The sequence below is a fragment of the Amborella trichopoda genome, chromosome 4 (genome assembly GCF_054954075.1).
Source record: "Amborella trichopoda isolate Santa Cruz 75 chromosome 4, AtrichopodaSantaCruz75HAP2 v2.0, whole genome shotgun sequence".
NCBI classification, from domain to species: domain Eukaryota; kingdom Viridiplantae; phylum Streptophyta; class Magnoliopsida; order Amborellales; family Amborellaceae; genus Amborella; species Amborella trichopoda.
In genome coordinates, this window is record NC_142339.1 from 3,059,458 (window position 1) to 3,083,637 (window position 24,180).

The following is a 24,180-nucleotide window of genomic DNA, read 5'->3' on the forward strand; positions in this document are numbered from 1 at the left end:
TTTGCAAACTTTCTACTCAAATGTGCTTCAGAAACTATAATTCATACCATTGTTGTACGCATGAAGCCTACGATTCTAATTGCAACCTTAAGACCCACTAATTTACAATTCCAAAACTGAGCAGCAGCATATGTTCCTGGATTGTTTGATGCATTACAATGACAGCCCATAGCAAATAAAGGTGTACATTAATTCCTAATATGCATGTCCTCATGAGAAATAAAATGAATGCCAAGAGTATCAAAATCAGTCATTAAAAGGTATAAGAAGCTCACAAAAGAGGAAACATTTTCCATTGCTCAGTTTACAACACAATTGAACTCAAACCTCATTCCTCAAATTGTGGATGAAGTTCCCACCCCCTCCCAATAGCAACACCAAGACCAAGGGTACACAGGATGCAATAACCATCAAAACATTCTTTCCCGTTTTTTTTTTTTGGTGGAGTGGGGGGGGGGGGGGGTTGGGGCAAGCACCATCAAGGACATATTGCATATCCTCAATATCATATCACGCAGAAGTCAACCAAAATTCAAAATATAACAAACCAGAATATTGCTAATGATGCTTCTATAATATTCAAACATTGTGCAATTCTTGCGTATGATGGAAGAAAAGACCAACTTAGCCACCTCCAAACATGAGTAGCACAGAAATCAATGCTTTCTCCTTAAAGATTGAACCAATACTAGCAAAATAGGACTTGCTCTGAAACTGAGAGTCCAGAGCAAGTCAGCTCAGGGAGTCCACTCAGCACTCACTGTATTTCCCCTCATTGGCCAAGATGGCTGGAAAATCCCGAAAAAAGTGAAAGTTAGGGGAAAAAAAAGAAAAGAAAAAGAAAGAATCATAAGTAAAAAATTGAATAGTTCCCCCATTTCGTTGATATGGACAGTAAAACCCTGAAAAAATAAGAAAATTCTATCAAAATAAGGAAATAACAGGAAAAATCATAAGAGATTTATGGAAACGGATGATATTGCATCCACAGCCTTTTAATGGTTCAGATTGAACTAGCCCCATCTGAAGGTCAAAACAATTTTTTATTTAAAAAATGATACTAATATTAAATTTTGGTTTTGGTTTTAATTTTATAAGTAGAATTTAAAAAACTTTTAAAAATAAAAAATATCGATCAAAATAAACTTAAAGAGTATTTTAGTCATTTTTTATTTAAATATTGTTAATTATTTTTATTTAATTATAATTGTAAAATATGAATCTCAGCCCAAAATTCAGAAAAACAAAAATTATTTATATAGAAACAAAAAATAAAATACTGAAATTAATTTTTTTTCCATTAGATATGGCCTTACGAAATCTAACCATTGGAAAGGTGCTTGTGCACCCTTCCACCCGTCTATATCATAAGGACGGGATACTTTCCCATAGAGTGACATCACTAAAAAATAAAATCAATCACATAAATCAAATCCAAAAATTACAAACTATCAATAATTTCAAAGCCGACGTTCCAATATTTTGTGTTAAGTGTGAATCGATCCTATCCAATCATTGTCAAAAGGTATTCCAACACCTCAAATCTAAACCCCCAAAATAAAATTTGGGATTCATGTTTGGATCTACTTGATCCAAGCTATAGAAACTTTGGGTCAATAATATTTCCGAAATACAAATCTCAGAAATCCAAGACTCTTAAGTGGTGTTTTACTAGAAATAAGACTATGATTCAACAAAGAACTCCAATAATAGGCTTAGGTAACAAATTTCATCCAAGAGTGAGTAACAATTACAAAGAAGTCGCAACATTCCAAATTCACCCAAAAATGTTGGTCGAAAATTTCATCTATTAAATCCATAAAATCCATTTTTTATCAAATTTGATCTCAATGGTTAGATCATTCAAAAATGACCATACGGCCGAAATTCAAGCTGAATCAAATGTGTTGTTGAAAAGAAAAGAGGGAAAAGGGGGTTCAAAACTTAACCCCGCCCCCCCCGGCACCAAAAAAAAAACACCCCCCTCTAATTTCCAAAAATTTGGCAAACTCAGAAAGTCCAGACAAACTCTGCGAGTTGGTCAGGAACTTGCCAAGTCTTTGACATACATGGGCGAGTTGCTACAGTTGCATGACTATTTCAACGACTTCACGAGTCTGTCAGGAACTCACCAAGTATAACATACTCGGGCGAGTTGCCACAGTAACTTGCCTAAGTACCATAGGGGTTTCCGGCTCAACAAGGTGCCTCGGCCAACTTGGCTGAGTCTCCCAACATTGGATTGAACCACATTTAGTAATGAGCTCAACACCGCCCTCACCAACCACTAAAAAATCCCATTATTTGAGGCAAAAGATCTAAATTTGTAGAAAAATTAAGGGAGGAGGACACAGAGTTACCCCCACTATTGAATTTCAGTTCATTTAGACCCTTGCTTCTACATAAACCCTGTAGACAATCCAAAACAACTCCAATGAAGCAAAAATAAATTATCTTTATAAAACATAACAGATCCATCCAAAACAACTCCAATGATCACCTATTGACAATAAAAATAAGCAAAAAAAGAGAGAGAAGCCTTATCCATGAAGCCAAAAAACTTGCTCCCATGCATCTTTTGATAAAAAATAGATCCGATTCTCAAGCTCGAAGAACCAGCTATGATCCACATCTTTTGATACCTTCAATTCCAGCATATAAATAAATAAATCAACAAAAAAAGGGTGAGAGAGAAGAACGGTCTTTTTCTTGCTTACTTTCCTACCAATTTCTAGGACCTTAATGAAATACAAACCACCTGAAGAAATCTAAATCCAAGGAAACCTCTCACCAGGAGTTAGTCAAACTACCTTGCTCACAACAGCCTAACCTTAAACTTCACCATTCCCTGATCTTTGAAAACGGTAGAGAACAAGAAGAGCCAGCTATTCAAGAACATTCCCGAAACCGCATACCCAGATCCGAATGACCAATAATCATTAATTACACCCACTATCCCCAAAGACTATAAATATCTTTTCGGGAAAATTATAGATAGCCCCTGAAATTAAACTTTCTAGACATCCTAACCTCCAAAACGTTTTGCATCCCACCCTAAACCCCATATTGTTTTCCTTTATATTTAACCCCCAAGTCAAAAAGTCAATGAATTTGGGACAAAAATGCCCTTATACTCTCTCTTCTCTTCTATTTTGGGGTCACATGACTCACTCTCTTTGCCCACACTCTCTCTCCCAAAGTAAAAACCCATTCTCTCTCTTTCTTTGTCTCTCATGCTCTCTCATTCACTGTCTCTCATTCTTTGTATTTCTCTTCTCTCTCTCTACCCGTCTTGGCGCCCTCTCACTTTCTCTGTCTAGCTATGGACTAAGATTTTTGCAGTGCGGCACCCAGAGCACTAAACCGGTTAGAATTTGAGTTAAGACTGGCCATGCAATTTGTGCCGGACCGCAAAAAAATTTTGGTCCGGCACAGAGTGTGTCGTACCGCATTACCAACCTTAACTCAAATTCTAACCGGTCCAGCACACTGGGTACCGGACCGCATTACAAGTTACGTTACTATAACTCAATTTTTTTTGCAGTCTGGCATGTTTTTGTGCTAGACCACAAAAAGATTTCGGTCTGGTACAGCCGGACCACATTACCAAAGAATGAGAGAGAGAGAGAGAGAGAGAACGAGAGAGAATGAAAGGGAGAAAGAAAGGGAGAGAGAATGAGACAAAGAGAAAGAGATAATGGGTTTTTACTTTGGGAGAGAGTGTGGGGAGAGAGAGAGAGTCACATGACCCCAATATAGAGGAGAAGAGAGAAAATAAGGGCATTTTTTTGTCTAAATCCATTGACTTTTTGACTTGGGGGATAAATATAAGGAAAAACGGTATTGGGGTTTAGGGTGGGATACAAAACGTTTTGGGGGTAGGATGTCTAGAAAGTTGAATTTGGGGGGGTATCTATAATTTCCCCTATTTTTTCTTTCAAAATAACATTGTATATGAATTTTGCTTTTGACAGAAAATAACAAAGTTACAGTATGATCACAAACTACCACAATTGATTATTAACAAGATCTAGTAGCTCTTATAGCACTTAAGCCTACCATATTAACATGTAAAACAAATATGACAATCGGCAGATGTATAGATCTTTTTTATTTTTGAATAATTGTGGGAATATTTATATATTTATATATTTATATATTTATATATTTATATATTTATATATTTATATATTTATATATTTATATATTTATATATTTATATATTTATATATTTATATTATTACTGCCTTCCGAATTTTATAACTATGCATTTGCAATACCAAAAGCATAAGTAGAAAACCTAGCAAGAGCACAATATATGTATAATAGCACAGCACCATCATCACTTTTTTCCTGGATAACAGTATAATCATCACATAACAGTACTTCCAACTTTCACACAATACATGAATAACAGTGTAATCATTCAATATTTGATACAAGCTCATACAGTTGTTTTTACAAGACAGCATCTCAAAAGGACAGTCTTGTAAGAGGATCACTTTAATAGCATAGAAGGACAATCCACATGAGAGACAGCAAAGAAATCTAAAGTGGTGTCATTCCCTAATGACAAGATTACAAGCGCAGTCTCATAGTTTTCATTATTTAAGTTTTTGTCTTCTCAATATTTCATGTGAGTAGAGCAATGTATTGCAAGATGCCCACAAACGTTTACGCATGCAAGAGAAAGGATGGTCTGGTTAAGAACCTAGGGGCTATGCCCTGTACCCACACATATCCACTCGTGTGAGCGGCGGAAAGTCTGGTTGAACACAGGGAGCGTGAGTCTGTACCCATATATACCTACATATACCATTACAATATTAATCTGAAACACATCAACCCCCTCGATCAGGATTTGGCAGAGTAACCCCTTAGCTAATCTGTCAACCAAATGGGGAACATAAGTGGGTCTGTAACCCTCACGTGGCCAATTCACCTTGTTGGTAAAGAACTGGTCAGTTCTAACCAAGCCACCGGTTAATGGGAAAAGGAAGTCTACACTAAAGGGAAGAAGTGCGTTGAAACATGACATTATATCCCTACAATAATTTCAACAAAACTACCTAAACATGAAGTGGTCACAACGTTTCCCCTAGAAACTCGTGTATTATTATCGAATTGTGCAGCACCATTGTTAATTTAAGGGGCACTTCTGAATGGAGTCACAAAGTCTGTATTACGTAAACAAAATCCATCAGTCCTAAATCTATGAAAATTATGCTTCCCATTGAAGTAGAAGATCAACACTCTGAATTGACTTATTATAATTTTAAAAATAAAAAATACATCTTCATACATGAATTATAGATTACAAATAAATATTCGAGTAGCATAACTCCATAAGTATAGAAAACAAATTCAACACCCAATCCAATTTAACAACATGGATCCTATCAATGGTGAAAGGGCCATCCTCCAAACCCTTGATTTTATAAGATACGTCCACAAACATGCAGGAGCATCCATGCACACATGCACAAACATGCACACAAGCACGTACTCACACACACAAAGACAACTTATGAAAATGTGTGATGTGAATATCTATTTATAATCTATAATATACGTATAAACATGAAAAAATAATCTTTAATATTACAATATATGTTGTTTCAGAGTGTTGATCTCTCAGTAGTTTAATTGGCATATTATTTTTCTTACATGGGCCACTCGTGGATTTAATTTACACGATACAAACTTTGCTACTCCATTCAGAATGCGCTCTTTAGTTTGTCATATGCTCTAATATTCCTTATTATGGCCCTATCATTAACATGTTTCCCGAATGGTCAAAGATATCGAGTGTCGCCCACGTAATAGAAATAAAAGCCACTCAAGTTTTAGCAAGGCCCCATAACCAACAATTAACAACACATATTTATAAAAACAAAAAATGACCCATCCATCCAATGGTCAAAGTTTGAATTAACTTTAGCCAAAAATTACTGATAAATTTGGCCAAAACTCATTTGACCAAATTTTAAAGAAATATGGTTTAGAGGAGGGATTGGTCCATACAATGAGGTTAGCTGCAAGAAGAGGCACAATACTCATTTTATAGGAGTAGATCGAGTGGGGAAGGAGCCATTAGTAGCCATCTCTAGCCAAAGTAGCCACTGGATATCTTCTTCTTAGTCGTTAATATCTGCTAAATCTATCAAACATTTAATCTGGAGTTGTTAGATTTTAGGTTCAAATAAACCAAAATTGCAGTAATCAAGCATTTAATAAATTTCACAGAGAGCTGATTGAAAAGTTCACCACTAGACATGTTGGTCACCCACAAAGATGGGTTATAGGTCATCCCTTGTCCATTTTTATGTATATGTGCCATCCATTACTCAGTATAAGTCGCCATCCATTACTCAGCACAAGTACCAACTAAAACTTTGAGTGGTTATTCAATTTTTGGTATTATTTCAATCACAGAACTGATAATCCATATGCTTGGCTAAGGAAGAAACATGTTAAGATTAGGGCTTCAAGAAGGATTCACAACATGGAGCATTAGAGCAGCAAACAGTTTAAAATAGCACATTCCAAATGGAGAAGCAGATCCGCGATACATAAATGAAATCCACATGTCCTCTATTTAAAGGCCAATCGAACGGCTAGAAGATCAACGCTTCAAAACAATTTACGGCAATACAAGCCGGTGGTTGGTGCAGGGCTGATATCTATAACACATCAGCCTGCTTATATGGTCAGTTTCGCTTTTAGGCATGAAGGCAAAACTTGAAAAAGGCATTTCGCAATCAAGTAGAGAGATTTGGTGCAGGGAGTGATGTGCCGCACTGATGTAGGGAAAATTGATGAGTGATGTGCCACACTGATGTAGGAAAAATTGAGGGAACAATAAAATTAGCAAGAACCAAACACAAGCAATTTTGGAGAAACCCTATGGCTTTCTCCCACTGACGACTCAAGCCTTAGGCTTCTTTTACAAGACAAAGTCTTTTTTTTCTTAAAGAGGAATACATGAATGCCTCTCCAACCCATTTGGGCCCTTATTTATAATAGAAAATTATTGTTTTGGACAATATTTGTCCATACAATCAACTTTTGACCAAAGGTCCTAACTTAAGCATAACGTGAAACTAAACTCCATAACTTAAATTTTGTAATGGCAAATTTACCTGTGAATAGTACCCGTGAATAGTACTCTTGAATAGTACTTGTGAATAGTTACTATCAAATAAACAATAAATAAATAAAAACCCTAGAATCCCTAAAAAACTAAAAACCTAAGAAATAAGCCCTAAAAGCAAACTCTAATATACATCCTTTAAAGTTCAATAAAAACAAAGAATAAGAACAAGCATCACGAACCCAACCACAACCTTGGATCATAATCTTATACATCATCTATTCACTTACATACACAAGGCTTCATTAGGATGTGGGATTTTAAAAACTTGTCCTTCTAAAAACTTGCAATCATCAACAAAGTGTGCTAGAAAAATCATAGATGTTCATTTTCTAGTGTGTCACAATTGTTTAGTTGAGCATATAAAATATCAGAAGTAACTTTTATTTGCTTGAAATATCTTCTTACCCCTTATTAGACAGACTCAGCCACTCAGGGTAAAAAACCACAAAGAAAGGAAAGAACTATTTGTAGCAAAGCCAGCTTCTCAAATAATAAATGAGGACACAAATATAATATCAAAGAGTAATTTCTCTAAGGAAAATCAAATCCATAAGTGCTATATGTATTTAATTAGAATTGGGCATGAGCTGTTAGCTGAAGTGCAGACTATCGCATACGATGTCTCAAGTTTGAATCCTATCACCAAACTACCCAAAAATAATTAAAAAAAAAATGAGCTACATTTTGATCCCATAAAAAAGTAAATTAATATTTAAAAAAATGGAAAACCACTTAGAAGAGAAATAGTGAAAACCTAGCAATATGGCAAAACATTTTGACTTATGCAATGAAATCCCCAAAACAAAGGGAAAACGAAGCTTTTGTTGAAATCCCCTGAGATCAAGAACCTTTAAATTCGTACAAAAAAACATTCATAGAAAAATCTTGCAAAGGAGGAAATCAATATATTAAAAGCTTCCAATCAATCACAAACCTGGTTACGTGCAGATGTAGCAAGCAAACCAGGGTTTGAATGGTCAGCGTATCATCATAAAATATGCAAGAGAGTGAGAGAGAGGACAGTCCAAAAGGGCTGGAAAGGGACAGGAAATGGGATTTTGTTTTTTGGTTGGGGGGAAGGGGGGGAGGGGGTGTGGGGAGAGAGAGAAAGAGAGAGTGCCTAGTTCCCCCATTCGGAGAAGGGGCCAAGTGGAGCTGTGAAGGGTGGTGGAATGGGCTATGAGCAGTACTGGCATGGACAATGAGCGGTGTCACCCGAACACTACAACATCAAGTTGTTATTGCAAGCAGTGTTTCAAAAAGCGCTAGGCGGCACTGAGGCGGCCATGGGGGTCCCGGCCGCCTAGGCGAACGCCCAAAACCTGAGCGGCCCAATTGAAAAAAAAAAACTGAGGGCTAAGGCCCAATTGAAAAAAAAAAAACTGATGACTAATAATGATTAATCCATAAGCATTTTGATAATCCATAAGACCATGATCCCAGTTAAAAAAAAAGAAGATAAAAGTCAGGAAGAGAATTTTGAATTTTTGATAATCCATATTTTCATACAATGCTAAAATTGTAAAACCATACAAGCATACACTGATAGTCTGATACACTGTAGACTGTATACACAAAAATTAGATAGTAGAACTAGAAACTAGAAAGTAGAAACGAAAAATAAGAAAGAGAAAATATACAGAAATTCAAAAAATATACAGTCTATGAGACTATGACACATTAGTTAACACTCAACAACAAGACTCTTCAGTCATCATCATCATCAGAAGGAATAGAGTAAGCTTCATCATATGCATCAGAATCAAGGCCATCATCATCAGAGTCATCTCCCTCTTCAATATAACGCTCGTTTTCCTCTGTTTCTTCTGAATCTGCCTCTTTGTCCTCCTCTTTTTCTACCTCCCTCTTACTAGTATGTGCAAATGAGGCCTTAGAAGTCTTGGTTGCTCTACCCTTTTCTATCTTTTTGTGATTTCTTGAACTCCAATATTGTATAATTTCCTCCCTGGTAGCGTCAATAATATTTTTACACGGGGCAACATCCCCCGGCAAGGTGGTTTTTAAACCAGTAAATGCCCACATTAGTATCCTTTCCACAATAATTACATTTAATACGATTTTTGTCATTCGGATTTGGGTTATAACCATACTTCCAACCCGGATTACCACTTCTAGAAGAACCTGGAGAAGATATTCCCAAAGAACAAGGCTCATTTTCATCATTTTCTGGTTCTTTAAAATTCAAATGTCGTCTAATCTCATCCCGAATAACTTCAAGAACCTTTTTACAAGAAGCAATAATCCCTTTAATACCAACAAGGTATTTCTTGAATCGGTTAATACCCCCATTGGTATCTTTTTAAAAAAAATTACACCTTATTCAATTTTTATAAGTTAGTTTTGGGTTATAACCATACTTCCAACCCAGATCACTTCTTCTAGAAGTAGCAAACATAGATCTATTCAAATGACCAAGATTTTGTTCCTGTTTTTGTTTTACAAAACTCATATATTGCATAATCTCTTCTCTGATAGCTCAGGAACATTTATACAAGGGGCAACATTCCCCTTAATACCGACAAGATGTTTCTTAAACCGCCCCCTTTTGTATCTTTTTAACAAAAATTGCGTCTTAGATTCAGGTTATATCCATATTTCCAACCCGGATCTCCACTTTGACTAGATCCTGAAAAAAACATCTCAAAATAAAACAAGCAATCTAAAAATTAAAGTTTTGCACTTACTTTGATTGCTCGAACTCCAAACTCCTACCTCTTAGATGTTTTCTGGTGCTAAAATAATCAAAAACACCCTCTAATAGGATTATAAAACTCCAAAACTAAATCAAATCTACCTGGGTGATGTTTGGATCCGTTTTCTGTAACTTTGAGAAACACTTTGATCCAATAAAAGTTAGAAAATGATGTTTTCTTGAAGTTTATTTCTCTCTAAAATGGGTTCTTGTGGGTTTAGGTTTCAAATGAACCTACAACCCATCCTTTGGAACCCTTTATATTTAAAAAAGAAATAAAAAGAAACAAAAAAAAAAGGTTCGCCCATAGGCGGGGCGCAGGCCGTGAGCGACCCGCCAAGGGCTAGGCGTTGGGCAGCCGCCTAGGCAAATTCTATACCACCTAGGCGCTGAGCGGTCCGCTGTTTTGAACACTGGTCGTAAGTCAACACCTCCCATGATCTCAGGATCTCTCTCTACCCTAGCCCAAAAACAGATTTTGAGATTTTCTCTCTCTACCCCTTCATGCCCTCTCTTTACTCCTTCATGAAGCACTCCCTCACCCTGATTCGGTTTTGGGATAAGAGAGAGAGTACATGAAGGGGTAGAGAGAGTGCATGAAGGGTAGAGAGAGAGTATACAAATGAGTGGAGAGAGATATTAGTTTGGGGGAAATGGTGGAGAGAGAGAGAGAGAGAGAGAGGGAGAGGGAAAGTGGGAGAGAGACAGAGAGAGTTCATGAGAGAATGAGGGAATAGACAGGATTAGTATTCATAAAAAGACAGGAACGTTAGCGTGCATTTGATGCGTGAAAAATGTGAGGGGGTAATGGTCCCATCTATCAAAGTGGGAGGGGGTTTATGTAAACCCGAGGGTCTATGTGGACCACAAATCCAGGGAGAAGGGACTACTTCACTTTGCCTATTTATTATTTATAGCTTTGTCGTTTGATGATTAAAAGTATCCCAACAGTGTCCGGGATCAATACCAGTGTCAACGCGACATAACACCAGCATGTTACGCATATACAAATATGCAAGAAACATAAGTTTGCATGCATATATATGATGCATGTATGCAATATGTATGTATTTTATAACATACAAGAGCATTGGGATCAATAACAGTGTCGACAAGACATAACACCAGCACGTTAAGCATATACAAGTATTCCTCGAACACAAGTTTGCGTGCATACATATGATGCATGTACATAGTATATATGTATTTTATAACATACAAGAGCATTGCAGCAAACACACAACTCCCTTCTCAATCAAGATCCCAACACAAGCACATGCACATGCACGCACAAGTGTGCGCACACATGCACAAACCCACACCCACACATGCATACGCACAAAAGGGGGTGCCAGCATACACATACAAACACACAGAGAAGATGGGGGTAGAGCATGGTCTAAAAACGTAATCCTTTCCAAACACTATCTAAGGCTGGGAATAGTGCAAGCTTTAAAAAATAATAATCCTTTGTAAACACTAAATAGAGCTCCACACCTCTTAGAAACTTATAGAAGATCCATAAAATGTAACATAAGTTACCTTTTCAAATATGAAGAAATATTAAAGACACCCCTAGGTGTAAGCTAATAAAAGAAAATTTGGACACTGCAAAAATTAACAATTACACCACATCTATTATAACACAGTGATCGTCCAAAAGCAGCCATTTCAGGTTAATAGGAGCTTCTAAGAAGCTTTAATTCATATTCCTTGTCTAGTAGAGGGCAGAAATTTTTTAGGGCATCATATGTATATGGTAATGAGAAGCGCACTGGGAAATATGTTCAGGGCTTCAGGAAATAAATTTTGGGCTGCAGACTAGAAGCTAGATGCGTGGAGGAATTGGGAGCTTTTGAAGGGTTACAAGACCATTCCACACAGTGTTTAAAGGCCTGTACTCAGGCTCAGATTCACCAGGGTCCCTAGCCCAATTTAGAGGCCAAGTCAGAGCACCTGCCTCAGGTGATTCTCTACATAAAAAATACATAGAATTCTTGGATTCAGGTAAGATATACCCCGATTTTAGGTTTAGTCTCCCAGACCAGGCACAAGTAACTCGCTCGAGTTCATGCCCAAGTCACCCTTTTTCAAAACACTATTTGAATAGAAACTACCTGAGAAACACCAAGGAAGAGACATAAGGGTTCATCCTTGAAGAAAAATCAGGTAAGTAACAGTTGCAAGCTAGGATAACTATAAAGATTTGGGATGTCAAAAGGGTAAATCTAAGAACAGAATAATTCTGGCATAAGTTTGGGTCTCAGGTAACAGTTGAGCAGAGAATAGGGATCCATTATGGAGCTTTACTGTAAGGTTCTCAGGTTTTCCTTTAAGGTACAGCACATAGTTCTCAGGGAATGGTATCAAGGGTATCTGTCTAGACCCCTCATACTATTCGCTACTTCAAGGCCAGGAATCTCTGGCATGGTTTTTGGCTCTGCAGTGATGGAACATGTACACACATTCAAATTGTAATAGCAACTATAGAAAAGTATACTGGGAAAAATTAGGAAAACATAGGAAGCAAAATATAGTTTGAAATAGTGAACCACTCAAAGCCCAAAGGTAAAAAAAATGAATAAATGCTAAAAACAAATTTCAAATATGCATCCATACAACAATTGAACAAGAGAGCACTTCCAGTATAGGGGACAGAAGATAACAATTTTGCAAATTATACAAAAAAAATAGAGATCACACACAATGTCAGTATGTCCGCATGCAGCATTTCAAGGAACAATCCAGTGTATATCTCTTTTGATATTCATCATATTCAATTCCTTTGAAAATCTGTCCATGTGTAACAAAAAATCATATCTTAATCTAAAACATATCTAAGTTCATCAGCACTCTCTCATTACATAATCTAAGGCATTAAAAGTTGAAATTTGCCTTCAAAAGCTTCCTATGTAACATATCCAAAGCTACAGGTCAATTAAGTTCAATGACTGTAACCCAACACAATTGAGGAGATCATTGCCAAGATTGAAATAAGGAGAACAAAATAACAAATTCGCTTTTCATTATTCAAAGGTGCTCTCAAACATTCATAACCACATTTGGATAAAAACTATGAGAAAAAATTAGTCGGGGGTTCAAATACATAAATATGAGATGGTGACAAACTGAATATGCTTACAAATGTTTAACATTGTTCTACCCTACCATGCTTTACTATTATGATACAAATATTTTAAATGTGTCTACCTCGCTATTCAATTCCAAATCTTCATGCAACAATTATTTCAAGAAGTCTATGACATGAAATACAGAAGTAAGATATAGGAAATCAGCAACATAGAGAGTCATAGACATATTTACAACTATTATATGAATTCTAGTAAAATATGCAGTTAAAAGCAATAACCATAGGACAACAGCAAAAAAAATTGGACTACACATCCAATGATGAAACAGATAAATAAATAAATAAAAATGGAAATAAAAGTTAAGCTTTAAATATAAAGCAATATTCCTTTAGACTTCAAATATGTAATACCTGTCATTTTTGTCAAATCCAAATCTAGCACCAAAATAGAATGCCACTGAAAGAAGCCATGCATCACTATGAACAGCAACCAATGATAGCCAGTCCTTTTCTTGCATCCCATCTCTTGCAAAGTTGATTCCTAGTGCAGGTTCAGGGAGCTCTGGTGGAACCTCTTCAGCAGGTAAATTAACTTCCCATGACTCATTTGGGTATCCATAGAGGCACAAATTCTCTTTCTCTGAAATGGTTAACAAAATGGAAGACTTACAACTGTAGTAGGTTAACAAAATTCAGGTAGAAGACAACATCATTGATCGAAATGGACTGCACTAGTCAATACAATAGAGACGCATGAAGTGGCACATTGCAACAATACAAATACTATGGTTTTAATAACTTCAAAAAAAGGGACATTTCCTTGAGAGGGGAACAAAGAAAATTAAAGTGGGTGTCACTAATATTGCCAATGATCTACAAAGCTCTTTAAAACATAACAATCAAAAAATTGATGTTTAAATCATAGATGTCGAACTCGAAAGTAGTTCAGAAAACCAGTCCCCTGAAAAGACATATTAAGTGAAATGGGATCATGCCATTTCCCAATTACTATGGGAAATGTTTTTGCCTCGTGTTCTCCCACAGCCCCCCAAGATTTACATACTCCTACATGTCGTTGGACAGGCATATCAAGCAATTCAAATGTGATCCCTTCATTCTGTATGGTATTTCAGGTCGAACACATTTCAAAGCCTTTGCAAGGCATTCTTTCCATTGTGTTTTCCATGAAATTCCATGTGCTCTTCTGAAATTCTTCTAGAATTACCAAAAATTACTATGTCTGAGAAAATAAGAAAATGGATTTTATGAGCATGACTATGGATCACTGGGGACCTTCACTAATGCATCCTACATAAGTGCCTCATTTAAGATGAATTTCTGAAGGCAAGCCACAATAGAACAGTTAGTATTATAAAACAGAACTACCCATTCATCTATGCCCTCTAGAGTATAGGAAATAACTAACAACTAGAAATGCATGTCTCAATGAAACAAGAAAATCAAAACAAATTCAAAAAAAAAAATTCATTGTTAGAAAGACCACAAGCCTTGAGAACTCTCTTTTTCTTTTTTTCTCTCTTTTTCTTTTTTCTCTCTTTTTCTTTTTTGGGAAAGGTTTCTATACTTCCTCTATAGCATGGAAAATATAGACTTCCCCCTCCATCCAGCCGTCCAATTTAGATCAAGTGAGCCACTGACTGTTTGATCTAGATCCGATGCCTCAGTGTATTTTATTTTTAGTTTTTTCTACAAAATGTATGAATATGAAATTTGGTACGTGCCATCTCAACAATGGGGCGCAACTTAAAAAAAATACCAAAAAGAATTTTTGATAAAAAATAAGACCAAAATACCCCTTGAAACTTTCAGGGGTATTTTGGTTATTTTATTTTATTGGGAATAATTTTTTTGTATTTTTTACAAGTGTGAGTTTAAGATACAGTGGATGCCCTAAATTTGGGGTAAAAATATTTGTAGAAAAAAATTAAAAATAAAATAGTATACATATGTGACATTGTGATTGGCGCCATCTCAGCCGTCCATTCTTGGATACGGGGAAGTATATAACTTTATGCCGTAGGGAAAATAGAGAAAGCTTGCCCAGAAATGTCAAACCTAATACACTTCAGCATTATATTTGTGATTGGCACTTACCAATTGGAGTCTTGAACACACAGTCTCAGTGTAGTAACCTCCATAATAAAGCAGAACTTTTCAAAGTAGAATTGAAATGCTGGAAAGACCATTTGAGCCTATGCCATGTTTGAGAAAAAATTCCACTAACCAAACTCTCTTTTATTCTTTGTAACACTTCTAGTAACCCTAACTCTTGTTTTCAGTTAAGTAAATTTTCTTACCAAATATTCTAAGCAAAACACATATACAGAAAGATTAAAAGGCAAAAAATGCAAAACAAGTAAAAGGCAAAAAAGGAAAATAAATGCAAGAAGTTTATGTGCACAAAACTGTATGGTTCATCTCATTCTATATCAATTGTTCCTTCAGCAAAATCAGGCATCACTTATGACCTTTTTATAATATATATTACTTACAACGATATATCATGCAATATATATCATGCAATACTAATTACCGAATTACTTGTAAGTCAACAAATAACAAAAAATTAGACCACAATGGTCAAAATCCAAACCATGAAAGAAATAGCCTAAAGAAACATAAACCAACCTAAAAAAGTCCATCGAAATCTGCCATAACACACATAACACTGTGAAAAAATTACAGAAATTCACAAACCCAAAAACCTAACACAAGCTAAATTTGAATTTGCAAAAACAAATTAGTATTTTGCCATCAACATAAAACAATTTGAATAGTAAATCCAATACTGAACATTGTAACAAATTGAATATTGTAACAGTATAATTGGACTATTGTGGGGTTATAACCACAGAAGTATCAATTTAGGTTGAATAAGAAACAAACCTTTAACAAACATAAAAAAAAAAAAGACAAAAAATTACTCCATCACAAATAATGCGCAGTATATAATTGATTATACCTCCAATTTCTAGTACATAATACAATTATAATTGGTTCAACTCATAACGTTTATTTTGAAATTCAAAGCACACAAAATCCCCGAGTACATTTTCAATTAGAAACTGATTAATATCTCCCAACAAACATGCATGCACAAACTAAAAAGCATACAAATTTGAAAATTTTGAAAAAGGAAACAAATACATAGGAACCATATGAAACAAAACCCTAACCTGGATCACACTGCTGATAAAATTCTTCAACATCTGTAAAGGAACACCAAAAACCAAAACAAAATCAGAACAAAAAGCCAACACAAGAAATAAGAGAATACAAAAACTTCCTGAGGGAAAACTCACCAGTGGTGAGAGCCTTAATCATCCCGTTTCTCCTCCCCTTAAAATCCTTGAACACTTCCTCCACAGTCCTAGGGTTGTACGGACCAGCTGCAGCATCCATGGCAACAATAACTCCGACCAGAAACTGAAGCAAAAAATGAAAAGATTGTAGAGAGAGAGAGACTAAGAAATCAAAATCAGTGCATTAAAAGGCTAGGGCTCTACTACATGTTGTAGCAAGAAGGCAGACCAGAGAGAGCCTGAGAGAGAGAGAGAGAGTGGAGGGAAATAGGAGAGAGAAAGGAGTTTATGGAGAGAGAATGGAAATTTATTCAAGCAAATTGCAGAGAGAGAGAAAGAGAGATGAGAGAGAAAGGGAGGGAAAGGCCAAAATATTTGACCGCAAAGAGAGGAACTTATCATGGAGGAGAGTGGGAGATTTTCTTATTAGAGAGAGTTAGAGAGAGAGAGAGAGAGAGAGAGTTAATGCTATTTTAGAGAGAGAGTGTTATTGTTATTTTATAAAGAGAGTTGTAGAGAGAGAAACATTGCTATTTTTGAGAGAGAGAGAGAGCAAAAAAGGTAACGGGACAGATGTTAATCGGGTTGGATAGAAGTACAGGTCCGTGCTTTTCGTGGGTATTTTCGTAATTATGGGACTAGGGTTTGGATCTAGGGTAGACTAATAGAGCGGATTTTGCCAAAATTGGGGACTTTATGATGGTAAAATGACAGAAAGGTCCTCTGATCTTTTGAATAAGTTTTCTGGATTGCCATTGACGTCTTAAAATGTCAATATCGTCCTTTACTTTTGAATAAAATGAAGTAACGGCACGTGGAGCAAGCGAAATCTTGGAGCTACAATTGAGAAATGGTTTTACCTACTATAGGTACTAATTGACATTTTGCCAAAAGATTTTATGGTCTCGCGAGAGTATACTGTCCAGTGGTAAAACTTAGTCAAGGAGTACTAGTAGGATCACACAATTTTTTAGGAATTAACATCCTCAACGCATAGACCAACTTCACTAAAAAAAATTTCCAGTTAGCAATCTCTATGCACTTGAAAAAATTATGTCTCACGATTAAATAGAAATTGCCCAATTGTTTAAGGGTGCTGTCTGGGTGTTATAAAACTTTAAACTCAATTTATCTCTTTTGAAAATAATCATATGGTGTTTTTTGGTTGGTTCTAAAAAATCAGAGTAAAAAAATCATCCTGAAGGGATCATCCATACAACTGAGTAAGTGTATCGATGCTCCACTGGAGTATAGTATGCATGGTCAATATTTTTTGACAACGGGTTGTGTATATCCCCCGAGAGCATATTTTATATTTTTGCTGCATCGGTTAAAACTCTCTTTTAAGAACATTTGTAGGACCAAAAATTTTGGGCATATAATTTCTTCAACTGAGTGACCAACTACCAAATTTCAAAAAACCACATTTTGTGTGCCTAGAAAAAATAATACGAAATGAACCAGGTGAACAATATTCGTCAAAAATTATGTGCTATAGTACGCGTAGTATTCTATTTTTTTCTTTTTTTTTTTTGGATAATTCATTGGACAAGACAGCCCCTACTTGTTTTTGGGAGTTAGCTTTGTTGAAGGTGTCATTAGGTGATATCAGCAAAATTGGAACCCACAATACGGTGACTACGTATGGGTGTACTACCACCACGACCCAATCCCTTCCATAATATAATCATAGTTTTTGCTAGGGGAATATATCATAGCTATGCATCAAATATCAAGAAATTATATACAATGACATCATTTATCTTTAGAATATGACATCATTTATCTTTGGAATAGATAGGTCACCATTATTTACAACCATCCGATGTGAAATTTGATAGCTTATGTGGATAACTTAAGTATGTCACACAGTTCGAAAAAATTTATTTTGAACTTTAAGCCAAATCAATGAAATAAATACAGCCATCCAATATTGCATTCAATCATCAAGATTTATTGGAGCCACTTTGTACCAAAAGTAAAAGGTCTTCTCCAAATATTAAATAGTAAATCTCTCATAAATATTTTGATAAATTCTCTATTTTTAAATAACACTTAACCACTGCAAAGCAACCTGGGATGCCAGCACAGTCAAGATTCCTTATTTTCAGAACCCGGCTTTTCCCCTCGGATCTCTCTCACTGTCTTGGACGCTTTCTCTCTCTACATTACAAGAACCCTCTCTCTCTCTCTCTCACTCAGCACAGGCACAGCAGATAAGGAAAACTCGCACTCGATGTGTAGACACAGTCAAGTACATGCAACACCACCATACTTGGATATGTACCAGAAGCATTGCTACTTTATCCCCATTTTTTTCTTCTTTATTCTCAATAAATTATGGAGCATTGGCCCCGACGAAATTTAGATTTTACGCGCATTTCCAAATGCCCTATTTGCGAATAAGGAAAACGGTCATTCAAATAAGGAAAAAGTTTCTGTAAAGGTGAGGCTATGAACAATTAAATTAAGGCACACCTCAAAATACAACTAGAAAAGGTTATTTAGATGCTCAAAAATCATGAAATCAATCATTTTGATCCATGATGTATGGACACGAGAAAAAAGGGACCATTAATTTTCAATATTTTTTAGGTGTTCACAGATCTGCTCGATCTACACTATTTTTAAAGTTTACATTTTATAATTAATTATGCAAATAAAGTTTCAAGCCATCACAAAGATTTCTAATACTGAAAAACATATTTAGACACTATTTTAAGGTGCGCCTTCGATTGTTTGGAGCATCAGCCTTATACAAACCACACCTTTCAAATAGAATGGATGGTGTAAATCACTTTAATCTTACTTCTACAATTAAGATTGCAACCTTATATAAACTTTTTATAATGTAAATTCTATGTTTTCTTGCCTCTACTACCAAATAGCTACTATTTGGTAGTAGAGGCAAGAAAAGGAGGGTTTTAAAAGCAACGCACATAAATGAATTGCAGTATGTTCCGACGTACAAAACATAAGGCAATAACACAAATCTCATTTAGTAGTCCATCCAAACCTGTTCGAAACCTAATTGGTGATACTGATGGCAATAAAAATATTTGAAGTTCACAATACGTACCTAAATGTCCAAAAGGTCTTACAATTATCAAGAAATATTGTAAAGGAATAAACGAAAGAGTTGAGACAGGTTCTCATGTGTTGTTCCAGTCTTCCACAAATGATAGATCTCCATTGAATTTTGCTTGATAGCAGGGAATAGTTGCTTTTCTTTTGTTTTATGGTAGAGGATCCGGCTTCATGACAAAAAGTAATATAAAAACTATAGAATTTGATTATCGCACTAAATTTTTTTACGAGGGCCTCAAAATTTATTTATGATCATGATAAATTTGAAGTTCTAAAGAGAGTGCTGATCTTACGGATTTGCAAACACTTAAAATTTAATAATTCAGAATATATGATACAAGATATACTATTAATATTAGGGCTTGAAATCTTTTTTTTTTTTTTTCCGGAACCATAACCGGCAAGATCGTTATGATAAATTTGAATATTTTCTATTCCGGTAGGCGCTTGAAAAAGTGAGGTTTCAACTTTACTTTTTATCTCAAAGATTAAAGCATGAGGCTAACCTTTTCCTTACTTATTTTGGTTTTTTTCTTTCATCAACAAAATGCTTTCCAGGCTTGCACATGGAACTAATGGCGCAATTATGTTATTCTTGGCACACTCAGCAAGTCTCTTATTAAAATGCCACGATTTTTCTCAAAAGAGAAGAAGGCATTCGTGATTATTTAGCATGGACTACCTTTATGAATCTTCGGGTAGAGATGTTAATATTCAAAGCCGTTCGCCATCATCATTGTCAAAGTCTTATTCTAAGTAATTAAAGTTGACTACACGAATTCTGATCTGCCATTATGTTATATTAAAGATCATACTTTCAGTGAGAATAAATTCCCGAATCTTTTCTCACTAGTTCCAATCATGTCTTTTTGATCCTACCCTTTGCCCTTTTTTAGCCTTCTACTTGAACTAACTCATACATCCTCACATGTGTTATATTGCACCTGTGCTACAGGCCAACCCACTTAAGTCTACTCGCTTTCATCTTATCGCCTAATGATGCCACACTTAAATTTTAAGATTCAAAATCAAATTTCTTTGTTTCTAAATTGATCAATAAAATGGTTAGAAATTACTGCATTGTTTATCTATTTTACATATACGTATTTGATTATCTATTGGGGCAAGGTGAGATTCGAGGCGGAGCTGTGAATATATCTAAGGATTGTAGTGATCAGGGAACTAATAATTGTACCATCTAAATAATTCTAGACACCAAAATTCCATCCCTTGATGAAGTTTCGAGGTGCACTTTGCTTTGATTGTTTAAAGTTCAAGCTACACCCGATTTAATATTAAAAATAGTCCATCCTGCAACACATTATTTAAACCATTCATTTTAAATATTTTCATGCATTTATAATATGATTGGTTTGAAGCATTTTTAGAGTTTAAAATTTTATAATTAAAGATAAAAATAGATTCTCCCACCATCCTAAGACTTTTGGACACCAAAAGTACTAGTCGGGCAGAGCTGCAGAGTAGGTAAAGGGCTGTTTGCCAAAGTTTGGACCAGGTTGGGCTTGACAGATCCTATAGGGACCAGGACCGGATTTCCAGGGCTGACGACATGTCATTGATTGTTAGCCACGCATCACATGGCCTTGTTTTTCATTCGAAGGTCAAGGTACGGTCAGCAAACCACTCCCGCGTAGCGCAATGAATGAATTGAGAGCAAGTAGGATGTGGCTTTGTTTGTTGGTAGTACATTGAATAAAATGTGGATTGAGACATCATTGGCCAGAGCCAATGACCCGTTATCCTCCCTCCCATCTTTCTACCCCTCTAACAAGCAACTCTCTCTCTCTCTCTCTCTCTCTCTCTCTCTATGTAGTGTTCTTCCTGAACTGTTTCTCATCTTCCAAGTGAAAGTTAATGTGAGTATACTGAGAGAATGATATGGTGAAAGAAAGCAATGAGTCTTCACACTGGAAAGTAAAGGAATAGAAGTAAAAGTCCTCAATCCATAAATGACTGAATTCCATCCATTTCATAAATACGACTTCTAGCCAAAGACATTTAAATATTTCATAAATAACTTTATGCTAAGGCCTTTTTGAGCAATTCTTCAGTAAGTGTATCAGCCAAAGCCCTTTATGAGTAGTTCATCAGTTAGTTTATGAGCCATGGCCCCAATTTATAAGATAGATTCATTGATTTTCTGTCTATGGTGGCTAATACCAATTACACTTAGCTTGTCTCTAAGCTTCCCAATGATTCTTGGTTTGCCTTTGCGTCGGGAGCAAGAAAGAGTAACTCTACTTGAACTGAAAGCCTGCCTGATTCATCCAAATGACTCAAACAGAGTGAAGTCTCTGGATTCATAGAAGGGAAGAATTGCTGCAACTGGAAAGGAGTGAAATACAACAAAGCCAGATCTCATGTGGTCGGTCATGTGTTGGAGAGTGTCCCGAAAACTGCCAAATTGTAGAGAGTAAATCACAATGCCACTTCATTGCCTCACCTTGACCAGTTGAGGATCTTCACATTGAAGAGTAACAATCTTGCAGTTGCCTTGCCCATTAAAGGTGTGCAAACTCAATTTCTCACACAAATAGCTCTACTCGATGCATCTTTGAGGAACTGTTCTCTCTCTCTCTCTCTCTCTCTCTCTCTCTCTCTCTCTCTCTCTTCGCCAAAGTAATTCTACTACTAAAGGCACTATCTGGTTCTTTTATATAAAACTATTTTAAGTGGAACTTGTGTTTCTTGTGTTTGTAGGGTTTGCTGAAAGTTTCCAGGCTGAAACATTTGCATAAGTTGGACATATCTGATAATGCATTTGAGGGAGGGATTCCAAAAGAGATAGGTTCACTTTCATCTCTTCGAAAGCTTGATTTATCCGTGAATCCACTCAAAGGAACCATATCCATGTCTTTTTGCAACCTATCCTTACTTGAGGGGAGCTTAATTTAAGTAAAACTCAACTTCAAGGGAGTACTCCAAAACTTTGGGGCAGCCTTTATTTTCTTAAGGGCCAGCAATCATCTACAGGGAAGTGTACCTTCATCCCTGGGCAACCTTACCCATCTTAAGGTCCTCAATCTAGGCTTCAATCAGCTTCAAGGAGCCATCCCTTCATCTATAGGCAACCTCTCAAACCTACAACTTCTCAAACCTGAATGACAATAACCTTCAAGGAGCCATTCCCCAAGAGTTTTCCGAGCTTCTCTCTCTATACTTATGGGTTTTTCAACAATGATTTATCAGGGAATTTCTCAATTTCTATCCTATCAAAGCTTCATAAACTTTCACGCCTATTTCTGTATAACAACAAAGAGTAGATTGTTTTGCCAATGAATCCTGAGATTTCAGCTTTCCATGCTCGACATGTCATACTGCGACATGAGCAACTTCAACCTTAACGAGCCTGGGTTCTTTCTCACTCAAAACTATTTAACTACTGTTGATTTCTCTCACGCACATTTGGTAGGGAGCATGCCCACTTGGTTACTTTGTCCATGCACATAGAAGTGAACTTGGTTGGAAATATGCGTTCAGCCCACTTGATTTACCTCCCAATCATTCCGATCTTCTAAAGCTAGACATCTCAAATAATAAATCAAGGGAGAACTACCACCAGAATTCTCTATCCACTTTCCATATTTGTATGATCTAAATATGCCAGGGAATGCCTTCAGTGGACAAATTGGTTTTCATCTCAGCATCTCGAAGGAAGTAAGCTATTTAGAATGGTGAATTTCGACTAATCCAATAACAAAATAAGAGGAAAACTACCAAAATATATGGCGGTTGGAAACAAGCTAATGGCTTTCAGGCAATCTAATAACTACTTGGAAGGACCCATAATTTTCAAGAACTCACATACATCAACCTTGCAATCTCTACATTTAGATGGCAATGCATTCCAAGGTACCATACCCCGAAACCCAGTGCCCCATCGTTCAAGTCTGAAGGTGCACATTGGCAATAACAATATATCTAGCACCATCCCAAAAGAACTAGACAAACTCTCGAATTTGCAGGTTTTGATCTTGTGAAGAAACAATTTTGAGGGTCAGATTCCATGTACCCTATGTAAGTTACAAAAATTGGCCATCATGGATCTTTCCCATAATAAATTTGAGGGCCTTATACCTGCTTGCTTCTACAAAATTTCTTCATGGTCCATTGATACCAAACCATCAATCGGGTCTCATGAGTTGGGTAACATTGGCAATGGAGTTTACTACATAGAAGAGGTTAACTTGAACAATGGTAACGACTATGGATACAGTGGAATTGTTCTCTCAAGTGTGAATTGTTCACAGAAATCAAAGTCAAAAAACAAATGTAAAACAAACAGGGTAAAATGTCTATGAGTTTCATCTGATCCATGTGTTTTCAAATTCATAAAACATCAGAATAGCTTTTAAACTGAACTCCAAAGAAGGCGGTTTAACATTAAAAACCAATTTTATAAAAGAAATCAAATTTTAGGAAAGAATTCACAACTTGATTATCATGACAGAAAGCTGGAAGCCTGAAAATTCCATTTCAATATGAAATGGAACAAAATCAACATTTAAGACATACCAATACATCACAAAATCTATCAGCACCGGTATAATTTGTCAGTCACCAATATACCTAACCAACCTACCCAAAAAAAAAAAAAAAATTAAATTGAGCATCAAAAAATGAAGCAGTAATTTCTGAAGCAACCCTTCTTAGGAAACAAAGGTAAAGGTTAGCATGAGCTCTTTCACGAGAATAAAAAGCGCTACTTCAGGGCTTCATTGAGCTGGACATGTCCATGCAACCATAACTAATATATATCCATCTCACAGCGTTCAAAAACTGGTACTTG

The 24,180-nt window shown here is 36.0% G+C and overlaps 1 protein-coding gene and 1 long non-coding RNA gene across 3 annotated transcripts in view; one reads left to right on the top strand and one right to left on the bottom strand.

The window, feature by feature from the left end:
* LOC18439367 (PHD finger protein ALFIN-LIKE 3) overlaps window positions 1–16,683 on the bottom strand; it is a 28,344-nt gene extending 11,661 nt beyond the window's left edge. For both annotated transcript variants that reach the window (XM_011626986.3, XM_006849533.4), the window contains exons 1-3: window positions 16,284–16,683; window positions 16,158–16,190; window positions 13,372–13,600 (exon numbers count right to left, since the gene is read on the bottom strand). In XM_011626986.3, coding sequence (XP_011625288.1) covers window positions 13,372–13,600; window positions 16,158–16,190; window positions 16,284–16,383 — 362 coding nt within the window. In that variant the 5' untranslated portion in view covers window positions 16,384–16,683. The remainder of the gene's footprint in view (window positions 1–13,371; window positions 13,601–16,157; window positions 16,191–16,283) is intronic.
* A 4,853-nt stretch (window positions 16,684–21,536) lies between these two features.
* LOC148782196 (uncharacterized) lies at window positions 21,537–22,690 on the top strand. The gene is made up of 2 exons (XR_016053811.1): window positions 21,537–21,898; window positions 22,092–22,690. It is a non-coding gene; the product is annotated as an uncharacterized LOC148782196 (long non-coding RNA).
* Window positions 22,691–24,180: the final 1,490 nt, after the last annotated feature.